The sequence below is a fragment of the Danio rerio genome, chromosome 13 (genome assembly GCF_052040795.2).
Source record: "Danio rerio strain M-AB ecotype USA chromosome 13, GRCz13ab, whole genome shotgun sequence".
NCBI classification, from domain to species: domain Eukaryota; kingdom Metazoa; phylum Chordata; class Actinopteri; order Cypriniformes; family Danionidae; genus Danio; species Danio rerio.
The window spans coordinates 48,664,543-48,684,042 of record NC_141033.1 but is presented as its reverse complement, the minus strand read 5'-3'; the positions used below and the strand labels follow the sequence as shown (position 1 = coordinate 48,684,042).

The window sequence follows — 19,500 nt, the reverse complement described above, 5'->3', positions numbered from 1 at the left end:
GTAAGAGCAACAAATAATCACTTGACTTCTAGTTGATCATTTGGAAAAGTGTTAGAAGGTAGATTTTTCAGATGAATCATTCGTTGAACTGCATACCAATCATCACAAATACTGCAGAAGACATATTGGGTCCCACATGGACTTAAGATTCTCACAAAAATTTGTCAAGTTTGTTGAAAGGAAAAGTCATGGTTTGGTGTTACATACAGTATGGTGGCATGCGAGAGATTTGCAGAGTGAATGGCAACATCAACAGCCTGAGATAAAGACATTTATGCTGCCCATTACATTATAAACCACAGGAGAGGGCAAATTCTTCAGCAGGATAGCGCTCCTACTCTACTTTATCCTTCACATCAAAGTTCCTGAAAGCGAAGGAGGTCAAGGTGCTCCAGGACTGGCCAACCCAGTCACCAGATTTGAACATTGTTAAGCATGTCTGTGGCAAGATGGAGGAGGCATTGAAGATGAATCCAAAGAATCTTGATAACCTCTGGGAGTCCTGCATGAATGCTTTTTTTGCCATTCCTGATGAATATTAATAAGTGATTTGAGTCATTGCAGAGATGTATGGATGCAGTCCTTCAAGTTCATGGGAGTCAGACACAATATTCATTCTTTTTCCACTGCATCATGACTTTATATTCTATACTGGACATTATTTATGTTAAGTGACAAGACTTTTGTCTAAGCAAAGTCAGACCTTACTGTCTTAATTAAATATTTACAAATCAAGGCATGATCATATTTTAATTTAGTAAAATCAGCGTAATCTATAGGCCTTTGCCTTTCATATAAGCCACTTCTGATACCCAATGATCAACTAGAAGTCAAGTTATTATTTGTTGTTCTTAAACTTGCATAGGTGACAAGACGTTTGTCAGATAGTGTATAATGAATCAGAGTTCTCATGATCATTACATTAGCTAAAGTAAGCAATCTGAGGAAAAAATAATCACAGCTTTAAGTTATAATAAAAGATAAAGACACGGACAGCAAGTGGACAGCACATGAAACAACAAGTGCGTTTAGTGAAATAGTAACTTTTTTGTCGAAATTTTGCATGAAATAATTTTCATTCCACACCACATTGAACAAGGCCATGGAGCATCAGTAGAATGAATGAAACATCCCTCCATTCGCATTCTCAATGCTAGAATAACTTGCATAAGATTAAAGATGTTAGTATTTCATAAGAAGCTAACTTAAAAAGAAATCTATATGCCAGAAAAAGAAAAAAAAAACATAACTTACATATATTTTTCATGTGAAGGATTATCTTCTAATCCTATAAGAATGATGAACAGCATAATAGATTACAGCTAACCAGGAGCCCCGGCAGTTAATTTGCAATTTCTCCCGCTGAAATCTCCAAAGAAGAAGAATTACGATAATGTACACACAGCAGGTACAAATGGTAATTACGAGATGACCTCTCCTCATTAACCCATACAGGTTTTCTCTGAACAGTCTTAGTGTTTGACTTGGTCGTTTTTTGAGAGCAGATCGTTTCTTGGCCAGCAAATGATTAAAGAGCACACTTCAGACATGTTTAGCTAGCATGTAAATTTCATTCGCAGGACGTGACCCGCTCACTGGACTGCTTGAATGAACACGTGGGGCCGTAGACTAGGATTTAAATACATTAAGCATGGTTCACTTTGGGAACAGCAACGTCTCGCGTCGATTTCAGGCCAGAAATCCCTCCACCAGAATCTCACTCCCAGTTCTCCCAGTCCTCATCTTCCAACTGGTGAAAAGATAAAATAGTTAAAACCTCTTTTTGTTTATTTATTTATATCTAACATTTTTCCTGGGTAATCACAGCATAAACAGCACAAAATACTTTATGTTTTATGATCAGTTTGCTCAAAAAACAATGAAAACATGCAAATCACCATACCAATTTTCGGGATTGCTCTGTTATTATTGCAAAGAAATGCCTTTAAAAGAGACCTAGTAAGCCCCTTTTTTTTTACAAAATATAAAAAATAAGTCTCTGAGGTCCCTAAAATATCACACAAAATCTGCAGAAACTTACGTCCCCTCCTTCGGAGTATCGTCAGTCTATGGCAGAGATGTATAGTAACGTAGTAGAACTACTTCACTACAGTTCTTAAGTACTAAAAGGCAGTATCTGTACTTTACTGGAGTATTGTTTTTTTTTTTCTCCTACTTCCACTTTTACTTCAGTACATATTTTCAATGAGATTTTTTATGTGCTGCATCGTTATTCGTTACTAGGGGTGTCAAAATTATCGATATCGGTTCAGTAATAGATCATTACCGGTTATTACCTACTGACGTCATTTATCTCCTAAGCGCGACGTCGCAATACTATTGCGATAGAGGAGAGGGCCAGAAAATAACGCTCTTACTACAATGAAGGCGGCACAGCACACGAGCCGCTATTTCACTACTGCAGAGAAATGCTGTAAAACCCCATCTTTACCCCTTTCTCTCACTTTAGACATTTTGCCTGCTGGCCTGTTTGTGAGGTAACTTTTCCTCTCCTCTTGGCTGTTAAAGCGATACTTGTGGATCCAGACACGAGCGTGCCTGAGGTCCACTGTGTCTATTACGGATAACCTGTGATAAAAGTGTATTATGCGCATACAGACTGCAACCGCGGCTGTTCTTCACGCCATCAGTGAACAGCGCTTTCATTTCTAAAGCCGATCGCAACCCTTTCTGTTGAGCAGGTGACAACAATAACCGATCATAGGGGTGTAAGACCTCGTCTGTCAGTGTTTAAAAAGGAAGCGGGATAATATTTACATTAGTTTATTTGCTATAAATGCTCATGATGTCTTCTGTGCATGTGCTGGAGTTTTGTTTCATACATTTAGAAAGAGTGTTTTCTTTGAGCACGTCAAATTAAGGGTACAATTCATATATGTCTTACTGCTGTATTTAAGAACAAAACTGTATTACAAATAATATATAAATATATTTATAGATTTTAATTTTAAAAAATTCTTGTGTTGTGAAGAAAAATCTAATTATGTATGAAAAGCATCGTCAATGCACCGAGATATCGAATTGAATCGAAGGCATGATAATCGTAATCCAACCAAACCGTGAGACCAGTGTAGATTCACAGCCCTACTCGTTACAATTATAGACCTTTTTCTTGGCTACTGCATAGAGAGAGCCACAGCTACCAGTGTCTTCCGGTAAAATGTTTAGAACTTTTGTTTTCAGCGCTTACAATCGGTAATTTGCAATCCAAAAATGGGTTTCAATAGCGTTTTGAGTGAATTACAGAGTGTATTTGTGACACAATTTTGAAAGATCTGTGTTAAAGCTGTTATAATCTGTCAGATCTGTGGTTCAAGCACGAGAGAAAAACAGTATAATAAGCAATGTTTCTTTTCATTCTGCTTAATCACGTGCCCCAAAAAAAGATATAGCGTTGAATACTATAGTACTTCTACTAAAGTATGGTGTTTAAAGAGCACTTTAACTTCTACTCAAGTCACTTTTTTGATATAGCACTTGTACTTTTACTTAAGTCTGAATCTCTAGTACTTTAATAAAAAAGATTCAAAAAGATAAAGTCTTTGGTTTAGCTACAAAGGCCATAGCAGCAGATTCAAAACAAGACTAACGTAATCTCTGAGAAAAACTGAATGTCAAAAGAAGCCTTTTACTTGGCATTTATAAAGCAACTTAATCGTGACTGGCGTTATCTTCAGCAGCTATGGCACTAAGGGTGCTTTCACACCTAGACTTTTGTGTCTGAACCTGGCACATTTCCCCAGTTAGCGCAGTTTATTAGTCATATGTGAATTCAGCAATCGCGCTCGGATCTGTGCCAAATCAATTGGTTTGAGATCGCCTAAATTAGGTGGTCTCGGCTCAATTGAAATGAACTCTGGAGCAGATCAATTGTAGTGAGAAAGCAAAACAATCCAACAAACTAATGAACTAGGCTATATCATATTGTATTATGGATATGAAATAGGCACATGGGCTATACGGCTATATGAAGAGAGAATGATGAATAGGGCGGGATGCCATTCCTATCAGTAAATGTGCGGTTCATGTCAAATACGAAATTAATAGCATGTTAAATTATTAACGAGAGCCGTTTATCCGAAAATTGACCGAACTGCAGTCTTGGTTCGACTGTTATTTCTTGCTATAATGTAAAGCCTATCACGCATAATCCTAGCCAATGGCTATGTATGAAAAAGTCTTACTCTGATTTATATTTGGTGACTAAGTCTGTGAGTGTCACCGTTCAAAATTAAAGCACAGCTTTTCGCCTATAATATCTTATTGCTCATAGTCATAAATTAAAATAAGGATGCATGACGGCTGAGCAGGACTCTCTGACCAATGAAACTCTGACCAATGTGACGAGAGTTTACTCCCACGTGACCTTTTTTAGCTATTTTGGTCCATTTAGAAAGTTGAAGTGTGAAAGCGAACCCGCACCATGAACAAAGTATAACATTGTAACAATTTTAATCCCTGTTTCAGAACAAAACAAAACAATCAATCTACAGGTGTGAAAGCACCCTAAAACTCTAATGTCTGACGGCTGCTTCTCAATCAGGGCTGTCACTAATGGGCGGGGCTTTCCCCCTCTGATGACACATACAGAAGGAGAATGTCAATCAAAGTGTTTCTGCAGACTGTTTTTATCAAGTGTGATTATAACAAACATAAATTATTAATTTTTACCATTAGAAGTTGTTTATATTCCCACACTGTTGCCACACGAAACTGTTTAAAACCCTTATAAAAGTGATTTTTGCATAATATGTCCTTTTAAAATATATATTTTCAAATCTGTGATGCCTCTTTTATAGAATGTTTTTTGTTTTTGGATGTATACACATCAGGAAAGATTAAAAACAGATGTATATTTAATAAATGTCATGTTGGAGGCTGTTAAAAAGAGTATAACCAAAGGTTGGTTGTAACAAGACCATCCTATCCTAAATGCATGAATGGAAATGTATAAAATGGAGCAAATTACAGCATTTGGTAATCAGGAAATGTAATTGCTTAATTTATATTAGGAAAAGGGGACCATTTTTTATGCTTTTTTATTGATTTTTTTTATTTTTTTATTGATTTTTTTCAAAAATTCTATAATGGGTCTGTAAAATGTAATGATAACTCCCTACATGTACACAGTTTCTCTTTTGTTCATTAGTTTTGTTGCTGATATATTTTTTTACATTTCTGTTATTTTCATACATCTCTCTCTCTCTCTATTCTTATATAATATGTCTGCATGCATGCAAATAGGAATGCATATATGGCTGAGAGAGTACGTGTATGTGTGCTTACACAAGTGTGTTCAGATGTATTATCTCAGAGGTATATCTGATGAAAGTGTAATACTATATAAGAGAGATAAATCAAGATCATAAAAACACCTAAATGTGTAAATGCTAATCGATGCGCTAAAACAAGAACTTAATCTTCATCTTGAATAAACATATCTCAAAGTTTATAAATGAACACACATCTACAGTTAACACTGGCACTTCACTAGTTTGTGGTATGGCTAAAACTTTAGGTATAGTGAGGAGGGAAATTGCTTGTTTCACGTTTTTCTAAACTTGGTTGAACATGTCTCAGTCAGAAGATTTAGATGGTTTTATAATTTATAATTATAATATTATTATAAAATTATAATTATAATTTATAATTTTGTTTCTTGTTCATTTCTAGTTAACTATCAAGAAGAACAAACCTCTTCTGTTGCGTCTACTTTCGACAAAGCCATCTGAACCTCTTCCTCCGTCATATCCAGATCAAAATCCTTCTCCCAGTCCTCACTGACATCTGTACTCGAACCTACATAATAACAAAAAGACACACACAGTGCAGAAATATCATTAGTATTCCTTCATTCATATCAAATAAGACACTGTTCAGATGTTTGAGATTGTTGTCTAATATTGTTGTCTAATAATATTTGAATGAATTCACACAAAGAAATAAATAAAAAAATAAATATCCACAAGACTGGTTGCTTTAGATTTTAGACAGAGAGCAAACTGAGCAAAATATCATTTTTAATGATGGCCGTCTTTGGCATCACCATTGTTGAATTCTGAATTAATTTTTTTTTTTTATCAATGCATTGGCAGTTTATATATATATATATATATATATATATATATATATATATATATATATATATATATATATATATATATATATATATATATATATAAAAGACAGAATAAAATGGACTAACTTGTATACAGTGGTCCCTGCTATAACGCAGTTTACCTTTCAAGGCCTCACAGTTTCGCTGATTTTTTTTGTCCAATTTGACATGCTTTATTTTTATTATTATTATTTTTTTAACAGCGTATTGTGTTCTGCGTCTTGATTGGCTGTAGAGCATTGTCACTCAATCTCCTCTGTGTCTCCTGTACAGTAAAGAATGCGTTCAGCTTGCCAAATCAACATAATTCTTCAATCGCTAGCAGTGCGAGTTTCAGCAATGATGAAAAAAGGCTTGTCTGCAGCAAGACCATCGTAAAGGGAGTTGCACACCGCATGTGCCACGTCATGCAGTACCATGAATTTTAGGATTGTAAACATTAGTTTTTATCAGGGTACGCACAGACACCACAAGTCAGCAGCAGTCTGCGCTGAGCATCTACAACTCAGGACACTATTCAAATTTCTGCCAAGCCACATAGCGCCATCTAGGGTTGTCACGATACCATAAATTCAGGCCACGATACTATACCAGCTGATGTATCATGATCACAATACTGTATTAATTCAAAACTCAAATCTACGAAATAATGGGCGAGGCAGTGGCGCAGTAGGTAGTGCTGTCGCCTCACAGCAAGAAGGTCGCTGGGTCGAACCTCGACTCAGTTGCCATTTCTGTGTGGAGTTTGCATGTTCTCCCTGCGTTCGCGTGGGTTTCCTCCGAGTGCTCCGGTTTCCCCCACAGTCCAAAGACATGCAGTACAGGTGAAATGTATGAGTGTGTGTGTGAATGCGTGTGTGGATGTTTCACAGAGCTAACATTATCTACACAAAAGCTAAAAAGCTTTATGAACATTTGCTGACAGCAATGAATGTTTGCGCCTAATAACAGGTTTTGATCTTTGGATTCGTTCTATAATATTGGACCTATTTTTCTATGAAAGTTTGAACTTTGAGAGCGTTTAAACAAGAGAGAAACGTGTGAAGATGTTAATGCCTGTCTGAGAAAAGTGTATGAAGTGTGTAGTTTTAGGGGTTTTACAGTCTTAAAACATCAAAAATAGTTATCAGGTTATCTTTAGAACGTAACTCCCACGATAAACAAGGGACCACTGTATACCCTTATAAATGCTCTTTGTGTGTCTGAGAAGCTGAAAATATGCATTCCATAGCAAGGTTACAATAGTTTGGGATTTTTTATTAGTTTTAGTTTTAAATTCATTTTGACTTAAAACTTTGTTTTCAAATTCAGTTAGTTTTTATTAGTTTTTGGAGGTAGATTTACTAGTTTTTATTAGTTTCCATATTTTTTAAATGACTTGAAATTAGTTTTTATTAGGTTCAGTATTAGTTTCAGTTTTTTTTCTTAATAAGGATATTTGTTAGGTGCAAGATTCAAAAATAATAGAATAAATAATGTATAATAAAAACTCAGCCATACATTTTTTGAAACCTGTATTTAGAGGACACATGAACACCATCATCTACTAATACCATACCCATCCTCATATTCAAATACACAGCCCACAAGATAGCAGCCTTAAGTACAATATGTGTGCATGGCTGCTCTGAGATTAGATACACAGTAGTGATGGGAAGTTTATATATTTAATTAGGACTCAACATACCAAAATGATGTAGTCAGCAATAGTAATTTCAGTCAATTAAAACATCACCATGATCTTAAAAATGTCTTACAGTAAAGTTTTGCAACCCAACTGAATCATGATTTACTTGTTTAAATTCCAATACAATTTTCTGTTATGGAATAAACTTAAGTTTTTTCACCAGATCGTCTCATTTAAGCCCTCGGTTTGCCCCCAGTGCTGTTGTTCAAGTTTAGTTCAGTCACAGTAGGCTGTCATGTACGTGTTTGGTTCAGTGAATCACGCATGCGCAGTGTTATCGGTTCGCCGTTTAATAACGTTACTGTTCTAATAACTGAATGAAAGTATATATTGGTATATACTGAGCATATATTGGATTATTAAGAGTCAAAGGGGGGTATTAGTCTTTTTAAAAAATAAGTAGTTTGTGGATAAGTGCTTACTGGAGATGTGAATCTTTTCAAATTATTCAGTTTGCTTTGGTGAACTAGTTCAACCGGTTCACTTAGAAGATCCGGTTAAAAAGATTTGTTCACGATCGCGATACAGAAATGAAACCCATTAATGGGCACAAATGTGTTAAAGTAATAGTTTTAAGTGCTTGTAATGCTGTCACCCTGCTGCTGTCATGTCCACAAGTTGTTTTTGTCGGCTCGATGGCAGCAGGATTGCAGACTCTGAGGTGCCGTATGGGTCAAACACCTGCACTGCGAATTAAATTTTCTTCTAAACAGCTTACAGTAAGATTATGTATTAAATACATTTACAATTACGAAAACGAAGGAGGTTTTTGCCATAATTTTAGTTAGTTTCAGTTAGTTTTGTATGTACCCAAAATAGTTTCAGTTAGTTCTAGTTTTTTTTTTTTTAACTCTCATTTTTATTTTTATTTCAGTTAACAACAATTACTTAAAATTTTAGTTTCCATTTTTTCGTTCGTTTTTGTTAACTGTAATAACCTTGTTCCATTGCATTGCATCTCCAGCGGTGAGGAGTTAAGCTACTTGTATGATTTTCTTCTTTTTTGTGTGTGAGTACTTAGTTTATTGCTGATGAGTGTTGGCCCTTGCCCTATATATCCAGAATGCATAGCGCAGTTACGACACATTCCCATTCTCTATAGATTCTATATGGTCTCTCTCACCTTTTTTGCCATTATTGGAGGGTGTGGACTTGCCACTGTCTGAGTTGAGCTCAAACACTCGCAGGTCTTGAGCCATGTCCTCTCTGGCGGTCTCTTCACGCGGGACAGGTCTCTCCTCTGGAAACGTCTCCTGAAGACCGGTGTCTGAGAGTTTCTGAGAGAGCTCGTCTGCAGCGGGTGAAGGCTGCGTGACTCTGATGGTCACAGACTCCGCTTGGTTCTCGATCTGGGTGGGAAAGCTGACGCTGTCACTGCTCACAGACGGAGTGACGTCTGATGCTACATTACTTAAAGAAGCCACCGCCTGCGGAGGAGAAGAGCTTTCAGGAGTGTCCGCTACAGTCACCGCAGGGACACGAGACTCTTCAACAGGGGGTGTGAAGTCCAGGCGGGATGAAGACGTGGCCCCGAGAAACTCACCTGCAGAGAGAAACAGAAGTTTGTCGGTATGTTTGACACTTTTACAATGATTGGGAATGAATAGGTTTCAATTATGTAAGTTTGATTCAAACCTTCTTCGTCTTCTTCCTCCCAGCCAAGACTCTCAGAATGGTCCGTCTGCTCCGCTCGCTGCTTTAACGCTACTCTCCTGGCCTCCTCCTATAAACACATAATCACATAAATAAATAAACACATTATGAATGAATGAATGAATGAATGAATAGCTGAACAAATTAACGAATGTCTGAATAAATCAATAAATGAAAGAATAAATTAATAAATGACTGTAAATAAATAAACAAAAGACCAAATAAATTAATAAATGACTGAATAAATAAAAGAAGTGAATTAATGACTTAATTATAGAATAAATAAATGATTGAATAAATAAAAAAATGAAAAAAAAACTGAATAAATTAATAAATCACTGAATAAATCACTGAATGACTGAATAAATGAAAGAATAATTTGATAAATGACCGAATAAATTAATAGATGTCTGAATAAATTAATTAATAAAAAATGACTGAATAAATAACTAAATTAAATGACTGTATAAACTAAAATGACTCAATAAATTAATAAATGATACCTGAATAAACGACTGAACAAAATAAATTAATGAATGACGTAATTAATAAATGACTGCTTAGACAACTGAACGAATGAAAGAATCAGAGAATGAATGACTAAATAAATGAATGAAAAATTTAATAAATAAATGACTGAATAAATGTATAAATAAAAAGAATAACTGAATAAATAAATGAACAAATTAAAAAATAAAAAACTGAATAAATTACTTAATAATTGAATAAAAGTATAAATGAACAAAAACAAATGCCTGAATAAATGAATAAATATATGAATGAATAAATGAATGAACAAAAAAAGTAAATGAAAGAAAGACATAAGAGATTCAGAACATTATTTATTTTATAAATTGGAACATAAGGGTAATTAAGGGACAGAATGTTATATTTGGTTGAAATACCCCTTCAATTTAAAGAAACATTATAGAATATTACAAAAATGTAAATATTTAGTCATCTGATTCAATTCATAATTATTTACAGAAATGCGCTGAAGAAACGATTGTAAATGCGGAGACGATCAAGAACTTTTGTGCTGGAATTATATGTAAAATGTAGATTTAGTGGATTTTTACAACTGAAAATAGATGAGGAGCATTATATCTTTTAGCATATTTATAGATGCCACAAAAAATCTTAAAATGACTTTAAGGAATAAATGTATTACTAACTTATTTATTAAAGTAAATTTCAGCACACTCACATATACATGTATATATGTAGATATTTTAAATGCATTACATAAGAAAAATATATGAACTATTTATTTACTCTGCAATGGAGCCCAAATATAGGGTTCAACATTGAAAATCTATTCATTTACATCTAAACCTATAATTAAGAATAGTTTTAAGACTGAAACAAATGAAATGCTATATGTTTAAATGGTATGAAACCTAATTGTTAATTAAGTGTTGTTTGTTAAAAGGATAGCTGAACCAAAACTTAAAATTCTGTCATCATTTACTGAACCATCAGTTGTTGCAAACCTGTTTGGGTTTCTTTTTTTTTTTTGTTGAACACAAGAAGATATTTTGAAAAATGTTGGAAACCGGTATTCGTTGACTTCTGTACTAAAAAAAACTTTCCTGTGGAAGTCAGTAGTTACAGATTTCTACATTCTTCAAAATATCTACTTATGTGGAACCACCTGAAGGTGAGTAAACTTTCATTTTTGGGTGAACTATACCTTTAAATCGACACTGATTTCAACAAAAACTGCAAAACATATTGTGTGTTTTGGTCAACTATTTAAGCGACTGAAAAGTCAAACTGTTCTCAAATTTTTGAAAACTATAGCATTCTGTAACCTAGTGACTGGGGCTTCGAGTAACACTGCTAAATTAAACATTCAAAATGCACAGTTTGACCAGCAGATGGCACTGCTTAATCTTCAATGGAATCTCTAGGTTTTACAGTGCTCACAACAAATAGGAAACCCCAACAACCCAAAAGTGTTGTGTTGGCAGGTATCCTGAGACTCATAGATGTCATTGCGCACTTTGACCGTCTGAGCTGTGTGTGTGTTCAGATAAGCCCATAAGCCTGATTTCTGAAGGGTCAGTATTACTCAGATCTGCTGTACCTGCTCCAGCTGGAACACTTTATAGAAGTACCGCTGCCAGAACTCTGCATGAGCCACTGCTGCCGGCACCTGAGACAAAACAAAAACGCATTCATGAGTTATCTTATTTTGTAGAATAGCATGCAGTCAAAAACATAATTTTTTATATATTCATGTTTGCCAGCATCAAGGCTATCTGTCTTTAAGGCAATTGATAATAATTTTATAAAAATAAACTAGTAAAACAGCTTGTCAAAAGCTGCAAACAGATTACATACAGGAATAGAGAAAAGAGCACTCTTTAATAATCAGCTGTTAGTCAGCTCCCGCTCTTTTTTTTCCCCTGGTCATTGCGCCTTACTGTGTGCCGTGTAAATGCAGACGATCGGATACAAGTCTCTTTTAAAAGATGATGTAAGCTAGGACTGTGCAATTAATCGAAAATCCGATTTCGATTTTGGCTTTTAACGATTATTAAAAACCATTAATCGAGATGAACGATTATTCCATCACGTACCGCCCCCTTTCCAGTTGAACACATGTGAAAACTCTTTGCCTCTGCAAAGCTCAGTTCCATGTGAAAATGGCTAAAAGCATGAGCTGTAATGTAACTTTTGCAGCACGGGATGCGCATCATTCATAATTTTAAAAGCGCAAAAGAGCACGTTGTGTGTGTGCGCGCCGTGTCTGGCCTCGGACAGGTAGCGTGTGAGTGTGTTTGCGCACGCGCCGCGCTCAGCCTCGGACAGCAGAGCACACACACATCTAACGCCATCTTAATGTGAGCGCTTTAATGGTGAAATACATGCACATTGGTGTCAGAGCGCGGTGTTTAGTGATTATTCATATTAACCCTCATTTGTTTAATAAACTAACAAGTTGAGAATCAAAAGACACGAGAAAGAGAAACCATATCAGAGCAGCACTATTCTTAAAGTGACAGTGTGCGGTATTCCTGCTGCTGCTGACTGTTTTTATTATTAATCAATAATAAAATCAAAAATACAGTGAAGATGCTTAAAGCACAGTTTAAACATAACAGATTTAATAACTCATTTCTAATAACTGATTACTTTTATCTCTGCTATGATGACAGCACATTATATTTTACACATTATATTTATAGATATTCTTCAAGATACTAGTATTTAGTGACATTCAAAGGCTTAATTTAGGTTAATAGATAAGTCATTGTATAACAGTAGTTTCTTCTGCACACAATCAAACATATATGTTGCTTAAAGGGCTAATAATATCGAGCTATTATAGGTTTCAAAATATTCAAACCTGCTTTTATTCTAGCTGAAATAAAACAAATATGCCTTTCTCCAGAAGAAGAAAATATTATAGGAAATACTGTAAAAAAAAAAAAAAACTCTGTTAAACATCATTTGGGAAATATTTATATATAAAAATAAATTCACAGGAGGATGAATAGTTTTGACTTCAACTGATAATCATTTTGAATAATCGTGATTACAAATATGGCCAAAATAATCGTGATTATGATTTTTCCCATAATCGAGCAGCCCTAATGTAAGCAGGTCATCAAAAACAAAAAATAATAATAATAATAATAATAATCGGATACAGTCACAAAATCGGTATTGACCAACAAGATATGCAGTGTAAATGCAGCCTTATTAGATATATTATATGAGAGACAAGTAAATCTAGTTAGATTTGAATTGGAACCTGAAATGAAAGTTATTATTTGTATTTAATGTTTTAAGTTTTCAGCTGATATACTACCAAAATCCTTCCTCATAAATTTTTGTTTTTACAAGATGATCTGCAGAAATAGCACAAAAAAGTTCCCACAGAATAGATCTGGCCCTGATCATTACACAATATATAAATAAATTGTTTTAAAGACAAAAAAGAGAGAAAGAAAGTAAGAAAGAACGGAAGTAAATGAAAAATTGCATTGTACCATTTTAGTATACAGGGCTCTTATTGCGGGACTGCTGACCAGCAGTTCAGAAATCTCTGCTTTCCTCTCTTCCAAACTGAAAGTGGACAGCCAGGAGTCAAACTGCTGTGGAGGGCCTGAAAAACATGACATTTTTATCAAACTAACATCAATGTGTGAAAAGGGGAAAATGTGAGGCATTTACATACCATCAGGCTCATTGCAGTAAGTAGCAGGGTCAGCTTGAAGACTGTAAAGTCGAGCCTGAAAAGAAACCCATTACAACTTTTAATAACAGTAATTTAATAAATGAATGAAAGCTTTATTTTATTAAGTTATTAATATATTTAAGTTATCCCCCCGCGTTTGCGTGGGTTTCCTCCTTGTGCTCCGGTTTCCCTTACAGTACAACGACAGGCGCTACAGGTGAATTGGGTAGGCTAAATTGTACATAGTGTGTAAGTGTGAATGAGTGTGTATGGATGTTTTCCAGAGATGGGTTGCGGCTGGAAGGGCATCCGCTGTGTAAAACATGGGCTGGATAAGTTGGCGGTTATTTCCGCTGTGGCGACCCTGGACAAAGAGCTTAGAATGACCAAGAGGCGACACTCTAATGTAATTTTGTAAACAGCCACTGGAGGGCGCAGCGGCCATTTTGGAATGAAAATTCCAATAGAACAACAGCATATTATAAGTCTGTTAAATAAACTATTAAAAGTGTTGATGATTGTGATAGTAAGTGTTTAATTGTCATCTTTCAGGTTGTATCTCAGCTTTAATGCACTTTTTAAATAATTAAATAAAAAACAAAGCAGCTGCTTGCCATCGTGACAGTAATGAGATCCAATGGACAGCCGATCACTTTCACTCTAAAATGGCGGAATCGTTGGAACAATGGAACGTTCTATAGAGTGTCGCCTCCAGGTCATTCTAAGCTCTTTGCCCTGGATTAATAAAGGGACTAAGCCGAAAGGAAAATGAATGAATTATTAAGTTATTAAGTTATTAAGTAAGTTGTATAAATATATAGGTTGTGTGTGTGTCATCTGTAATATCACAATGCAGGCTCAAAATGCTGAATGACTTTCATTTTAAATATTTACACTTTGCCACTATCCTTCAGACATCTAGGCTTTACCCACCAAGTTTCAAATCATTGAAAATATATCAATATTATCCCTTGTTCCTTTTACTATTCTATTAACTAAAGGTCCAATTAAGTTTATTGAATTGATATCAAGAAATAATAGTGCTGTTAAAGGATTTATTGCAACTAATAATATACAAAAGTTCATGTTTACATAACAATTTTATGCATTTATCATGTATAAATACACACATACATGTATAGAAAAATGTGTATTTATATTTTTAGCTTAATTGTATATAAATATTGATATATATGTGAATATTTTAGGGTATATAACTGCATGTGTGTGCATTTATTTATACGTAATAAATATACGCATATATACATTGTGTAAATACAAACTTTTGTACATGATCTACGCCCACAGGATCTGTGCGCGCAGAAATCAGCAGATCAGCAGATTTTCAGCCCATCACGTCAGTCTATTTTTTTACTTGTGAAAATGTGTGTACATTTATATTTCTTCAGTTTTAATTTAATTTCAGTCATTTCTATTGACTAATATGAAAATGTTCATATGATTCATTTACAATACAGTTAGTAGGGAAATATTTCTGTTTTTTAGTAGATTTATTATATAAGAAACTTGCGTTGTTTACCAAATATGTGGATCTAATTGGATTTGCTTTGTAAACATTAAAGTTAAAATGGTATTATTTTTATTTCATATATTACATTGCATATTTTTATTATGAAACTCCCAAAATCATTCCGCATAAATCTGCAGATTTTTAAAACAAAATTATGCGCAGAAATAGCAAAAATGTCCTCAGATTCTGTCTGACCCTAACGATCAGTCACAATTAATCATTAAACAGCACTAAAACACAAATAGATCTGATGTTTTTTCACCTGTATTTTGACATAACAGTTATTTAAAAAACAAGTAAACACTTGCATTTAATCCACTTCCTATGTATATGAAATATTTTATTTCATTCTGATTAAATAATTTTACATTCTAAGTTTCTCTGAATTGACAATTCATATTTAAGTGTTTGAGTAAAACAATTTTTGTTTGGTTTTTCAACCTATTGATAACCTTTCTTCAAAGTTTGAAACAAAAATGTCATAATTAAAGCATAAATCATGGTCAAAATGAAAAAGATGTCCTATTTATATTAATTTTTAAACAAGACAGTCTCAATGTTCTAAAGTCATAAGAGTTAAGAAATACAAATTTGTTGGAATAACTTGTTACAATCAAAATAAATAAATAAAAAACATTTATTACTCAAATAAACTTGTTCTGAAAAGGAAAGAAGCACTTTTAATAACAATATATAATAATATAAAAAATTAACATTTTACTCAAACACATAACTAGTAAATCTACTACACACTGAGAAATTCCAAGCAAATCCTTATTTTATTTTTTCGATCTATAGCCATATAGTTTAATTGACCCCCCCCCCCTGCATATTTATTTCCATTTAACAGATTTCTGTTTTTTTTTCTAAACTCAATAGTTTTAATAACTCATTTCTAATAGCCGATTTCTTTTATCTTTGTCATGATGACAGTAAATAATATTTTTCAAGACACTAGTATTCAGCTTGAAATGACATTTAAAGCCTTAACTAGGTTAATTAGGAAAGTGAGGCCAATTAGGCAAATCATTGTATAATGTAAATAAATGATCTCCAGAAGAAAAAATATTACGGGAAATGCTTTGTAAAATTTCTCTTGTTCTGTAAAAAATACTTTGGGAAATATTTGGAAAAATAAAAATCACAGGATAATTTTGACTTTAACTGTAAATATATTGGTCTATGTATTGGTTAATACACATGAATGCATCTGACCTTGCCGCTGTCGTACACCTCTGTTGTGCCCGTGGGAGTGGCCACCAGAGTGATGACATCACAGTCAATGGTCTTGTCTGGAGGCGGGGCTAAAGTGTCTGTGATCACGCCTAGTATGTTTGTAATACCCTTCTTCACCTTTTCCGTGGTCTCTGATGAACCTTCAACCTAAATGAACATGAGATATTAAAATAGTTTACAGCTCATACTTTGGTTTACCAAAATAAATGTTATGTCTACCTTTAGCAAAGCAGACCAATCACTACACTAAAGCAAACACAAGGCAAGCATTAACATTGTTTAGTTGTGCTGTAATGTTGTAAAAAAAAAATTCTTACTGCCAGTTTGCTTTTAATTGCGTTCGCTGTTGCAACAACAGAGCATGCCGTGTCATGTTGGACCACGCTGGAGAATTCGGTCAGGTCCCGTTTTATAAACTCATACGCCTCAGCTGACTGTTGAGTTCAAATATATGCATGTTAAAAATCACCATAAAATTGAATAATATAAATAGTCTAATACATGTGCATACTTACAACCACTTGTGATACAGGGTAATGAACAAATTAAGTCAACAAACAATTTTACATTAGATTTAAAGAAAAATAAATGTACTACCTAAAACTAATTTGATCTACACTGGTGTCTAAAATATGGCTCCATGCTAAATCTAGAATTTATATACATCTAAGCCTATAGTTAATAATAGTTTTACAATGAAACAAATAAAAAAATATAAAGCTAACGAAAAATGTGAGAATGTGAACTGTTGAAAACATGCATGTTTTTAAAAGCTATACCATTGCATTAAAAACTGATTTTGTTGACGCCATGCACTTCATGTGTTCAGTAAATAGTCAATATCAGGGCTGCACAATATTGGAAAAATCTGACATTGTGATATTTAGTTTTTTCTGCAACATATATTGTGGTGTGAATACAATTTCACCCCAATGATTAAATAACTCTAATTGGGGGGTGGAGGGGAATCATTCATTTAGATTGACAAGAGTGATTCTGTAATAGTGTGAATCACATATTAAAAAAAAATATTTAAAAAAATGCGAGCAAGAATACAGGATAGAAATACAGGAAATAAAAATAAATAAATAAAACAAACAGTGTCTTATGAAAACTGAATAATTAAACGTAAATTAAAACTGTACAGTCTTCATTGTATTAATATTTCAGTAAAATGATTCTTCATTAACGTTACAAATGTTGTACGTTACTTTGCCAGAATGCTTTAAACTCTCTTGAAATGCCTTTAAAACACATGCAAATGCTAAAGTTTGACTTATAAATGTTATAGATATCCTTAGTAATGATGACTCCACAAATCTTAAATATTCTCAATGGTTGATGAACTATAATCCCAACTCAACATTGTGTATATTGTAGTGTGAATACAAGTTCACCAAAGGTCTTAAATAGCTCTATTTGGAGAGGAGAATCATTAATTTAGATTGACTGAAGTGATTCTGTAAGGGTGTGAATTACATATAAAAAAAATTAACAAATTGCAAGAAAGAGTAATTATAATACAGCAAACAAATAAAGTAAAACAAACAGTGCCTTATGGAAACTGAATAACTAAATATAAAATAAAACTGTACAGTCTTCATTGTATTAATAATTCAGTAAAATTATTCTTCATTAATGTTACAAATGTTGTATGTTACTGTGCCAGAATGCTTTACACTCTCTTGAAATGCCTTTAAAACACATGCAAATGCTAAAGTTTGACTCTGTAGGTATACTTAGTAATGACTCCACAAATCTTATGTATTCACACTTGTTGATCAACTATAATCCCAACTCAACATTGCATATCTTTAAATGTGACTATTGCAGACCCACACATGTAAAATACCCCCCTCCCCCAAATGAATAACAGTTATAACATAAAAAAAAAACACATGCAATTAAAGTTAAGGGAGAAGTTAAAACAAGCTAGTTTAAAAATGAGACTACATTAATTATCAATTAAATTACTGATTTAATACACTGTTGCCATGTAATGTACCCAAATAAAGTATATAAATTAATACTATAAAACCATTTATATTATCATTTACATTAATACAATACTAAATACTAAAACAGTAATGATATTTCAGTTCAAAACGTATGCTCAAATATTGCATAACTACAATAGACAGATCAATTATTGCTCTTCTTAAAACTCACAATTATTCTAATGGTAAAACTCTTGTTTTATTTAGTCTCACCTTGTCTTTGACGCTCTGAAAGCTCTGTGTCAGCCAGCCTCCCCACCATCCTCCTTCCCTGTGATCAACACACCAATCAAAGCATCCATAACCATCAGAAATTACACATTCATATTAAATTCATACTGTGCATTAACCGTGAACAATGTTGTACTTTGATAGTCATTGGCTGCTAATATGATTTACCTATTTAGATTTTGCAAAGAATTTTTATCCAAAACTATATTATTAATGAGATAGTCCGAATGTGCGAATATAAACCAACTTTACCTCAGTCAGCTCTGACACACAGTCTAGAACAATCTGTGACACACGAATTTATCATTTAAGTTACTTACGGTACTTCAGCATCAAATTTCATCATTCTACGGTAATATACGTGATCTACGTCCGTTTTACGTCTATATATGATGGTTTTATATGAATATGATGATTTTCAGCGTTGACTTTGGTGTGTATTTTTGTTCATGACTCTGTGATATTTTTGTAAACAAACCCGTCGGACTTCCGCCTTCACATCCGCCAATAAAACGCATCATTTAAGCGCATCCCAAACACCTATTCAACGCTGATATACACTCGATAGCGTGCAAATATTACTCCTGAATGCGAACACAACATTTTTGTCGCGCATTAAAAGGATAAAACGAGCATTTGTGTGCTGTAAACTCACCCGTCTGCCATCTTCAGCGCATGACGACATCAGTGGCCTGAACTCTGACCTTACCAGCGCGTCAAAATAATATGCATGCACACCCCGTTAAACAACGTGACAATAATTTATTAATAACTCTATCAGCTATGTAAACCGATACATTGCGGTAAAAAGTAGCAATGTAGTTCAATTGGTTCAAT

General features: G+C 33.9%; 1 protein-coding gene across 2 annotated transcripts; it reads right to left on the bottom strand.

Moving 5' to 3' along the window:
• Positions 1-995: 995 nt before the first annotated feature.
• bsdc1 (BSD domain containing 1) lies at positions 996-19,353 on the bottom strand. 2 transcript variants are annotated; one of them, XM_087278617.1, is made up of 11 exons: positions 18,984-19,353; positions 18,646-18,703; positions 16,753-16,869; positions 16,415-16,582; positions 13,669-13,723; positions 13,481-13,596; positions 11,569-11,637; positions 9,462-9,549; positions 8,950-9,369; positions 5,717-5,820; positions 996-1,750 (listed from the first exon to the last, which is right to left on the bottom strand). In XM_087278617.1, the coding sequence occupies exons 1-11, from the start codon at positions 19,007-19,009 to the stop codon at positions 1,718-1,720; spliced, it is 1,254 nt and encodes a 417-aa protein (XP_087134743.1). In that variant the 5' UTR covers positions 19,010-19,353; the 3' UTR covers positions 996-1,717.
• Between the last annotated feature and the right edge of the window lie 147 nt (positions 19,354-19,500).

What these genes read in the sequence shown, in the direction of transcription:
- bsdc1 (XM_087278617.1), bottom strand. Translation starts at nt 19,009, where the DNA reads ATGATGAAATTTGATGCTGAAGTACC. An exon ending in AAATTTGATGCTGAAGTACC is followed by an intron (nt 18,704 to 18,983) that starts GTAAGTAACTTA and finishes TGTTGATCACAG; the next exon opens with GGAAGGAGGATGGTGGGGAG. An exon ending in GAGCCCTGTATACTAAAATG is followed by an intron (nt 11,638 to 13,480) that starts GTACAATGCAAT and finishes GTTTTGTCTCAG; the next exon opens with GTGCCGGCAGCAGTGGCTCA.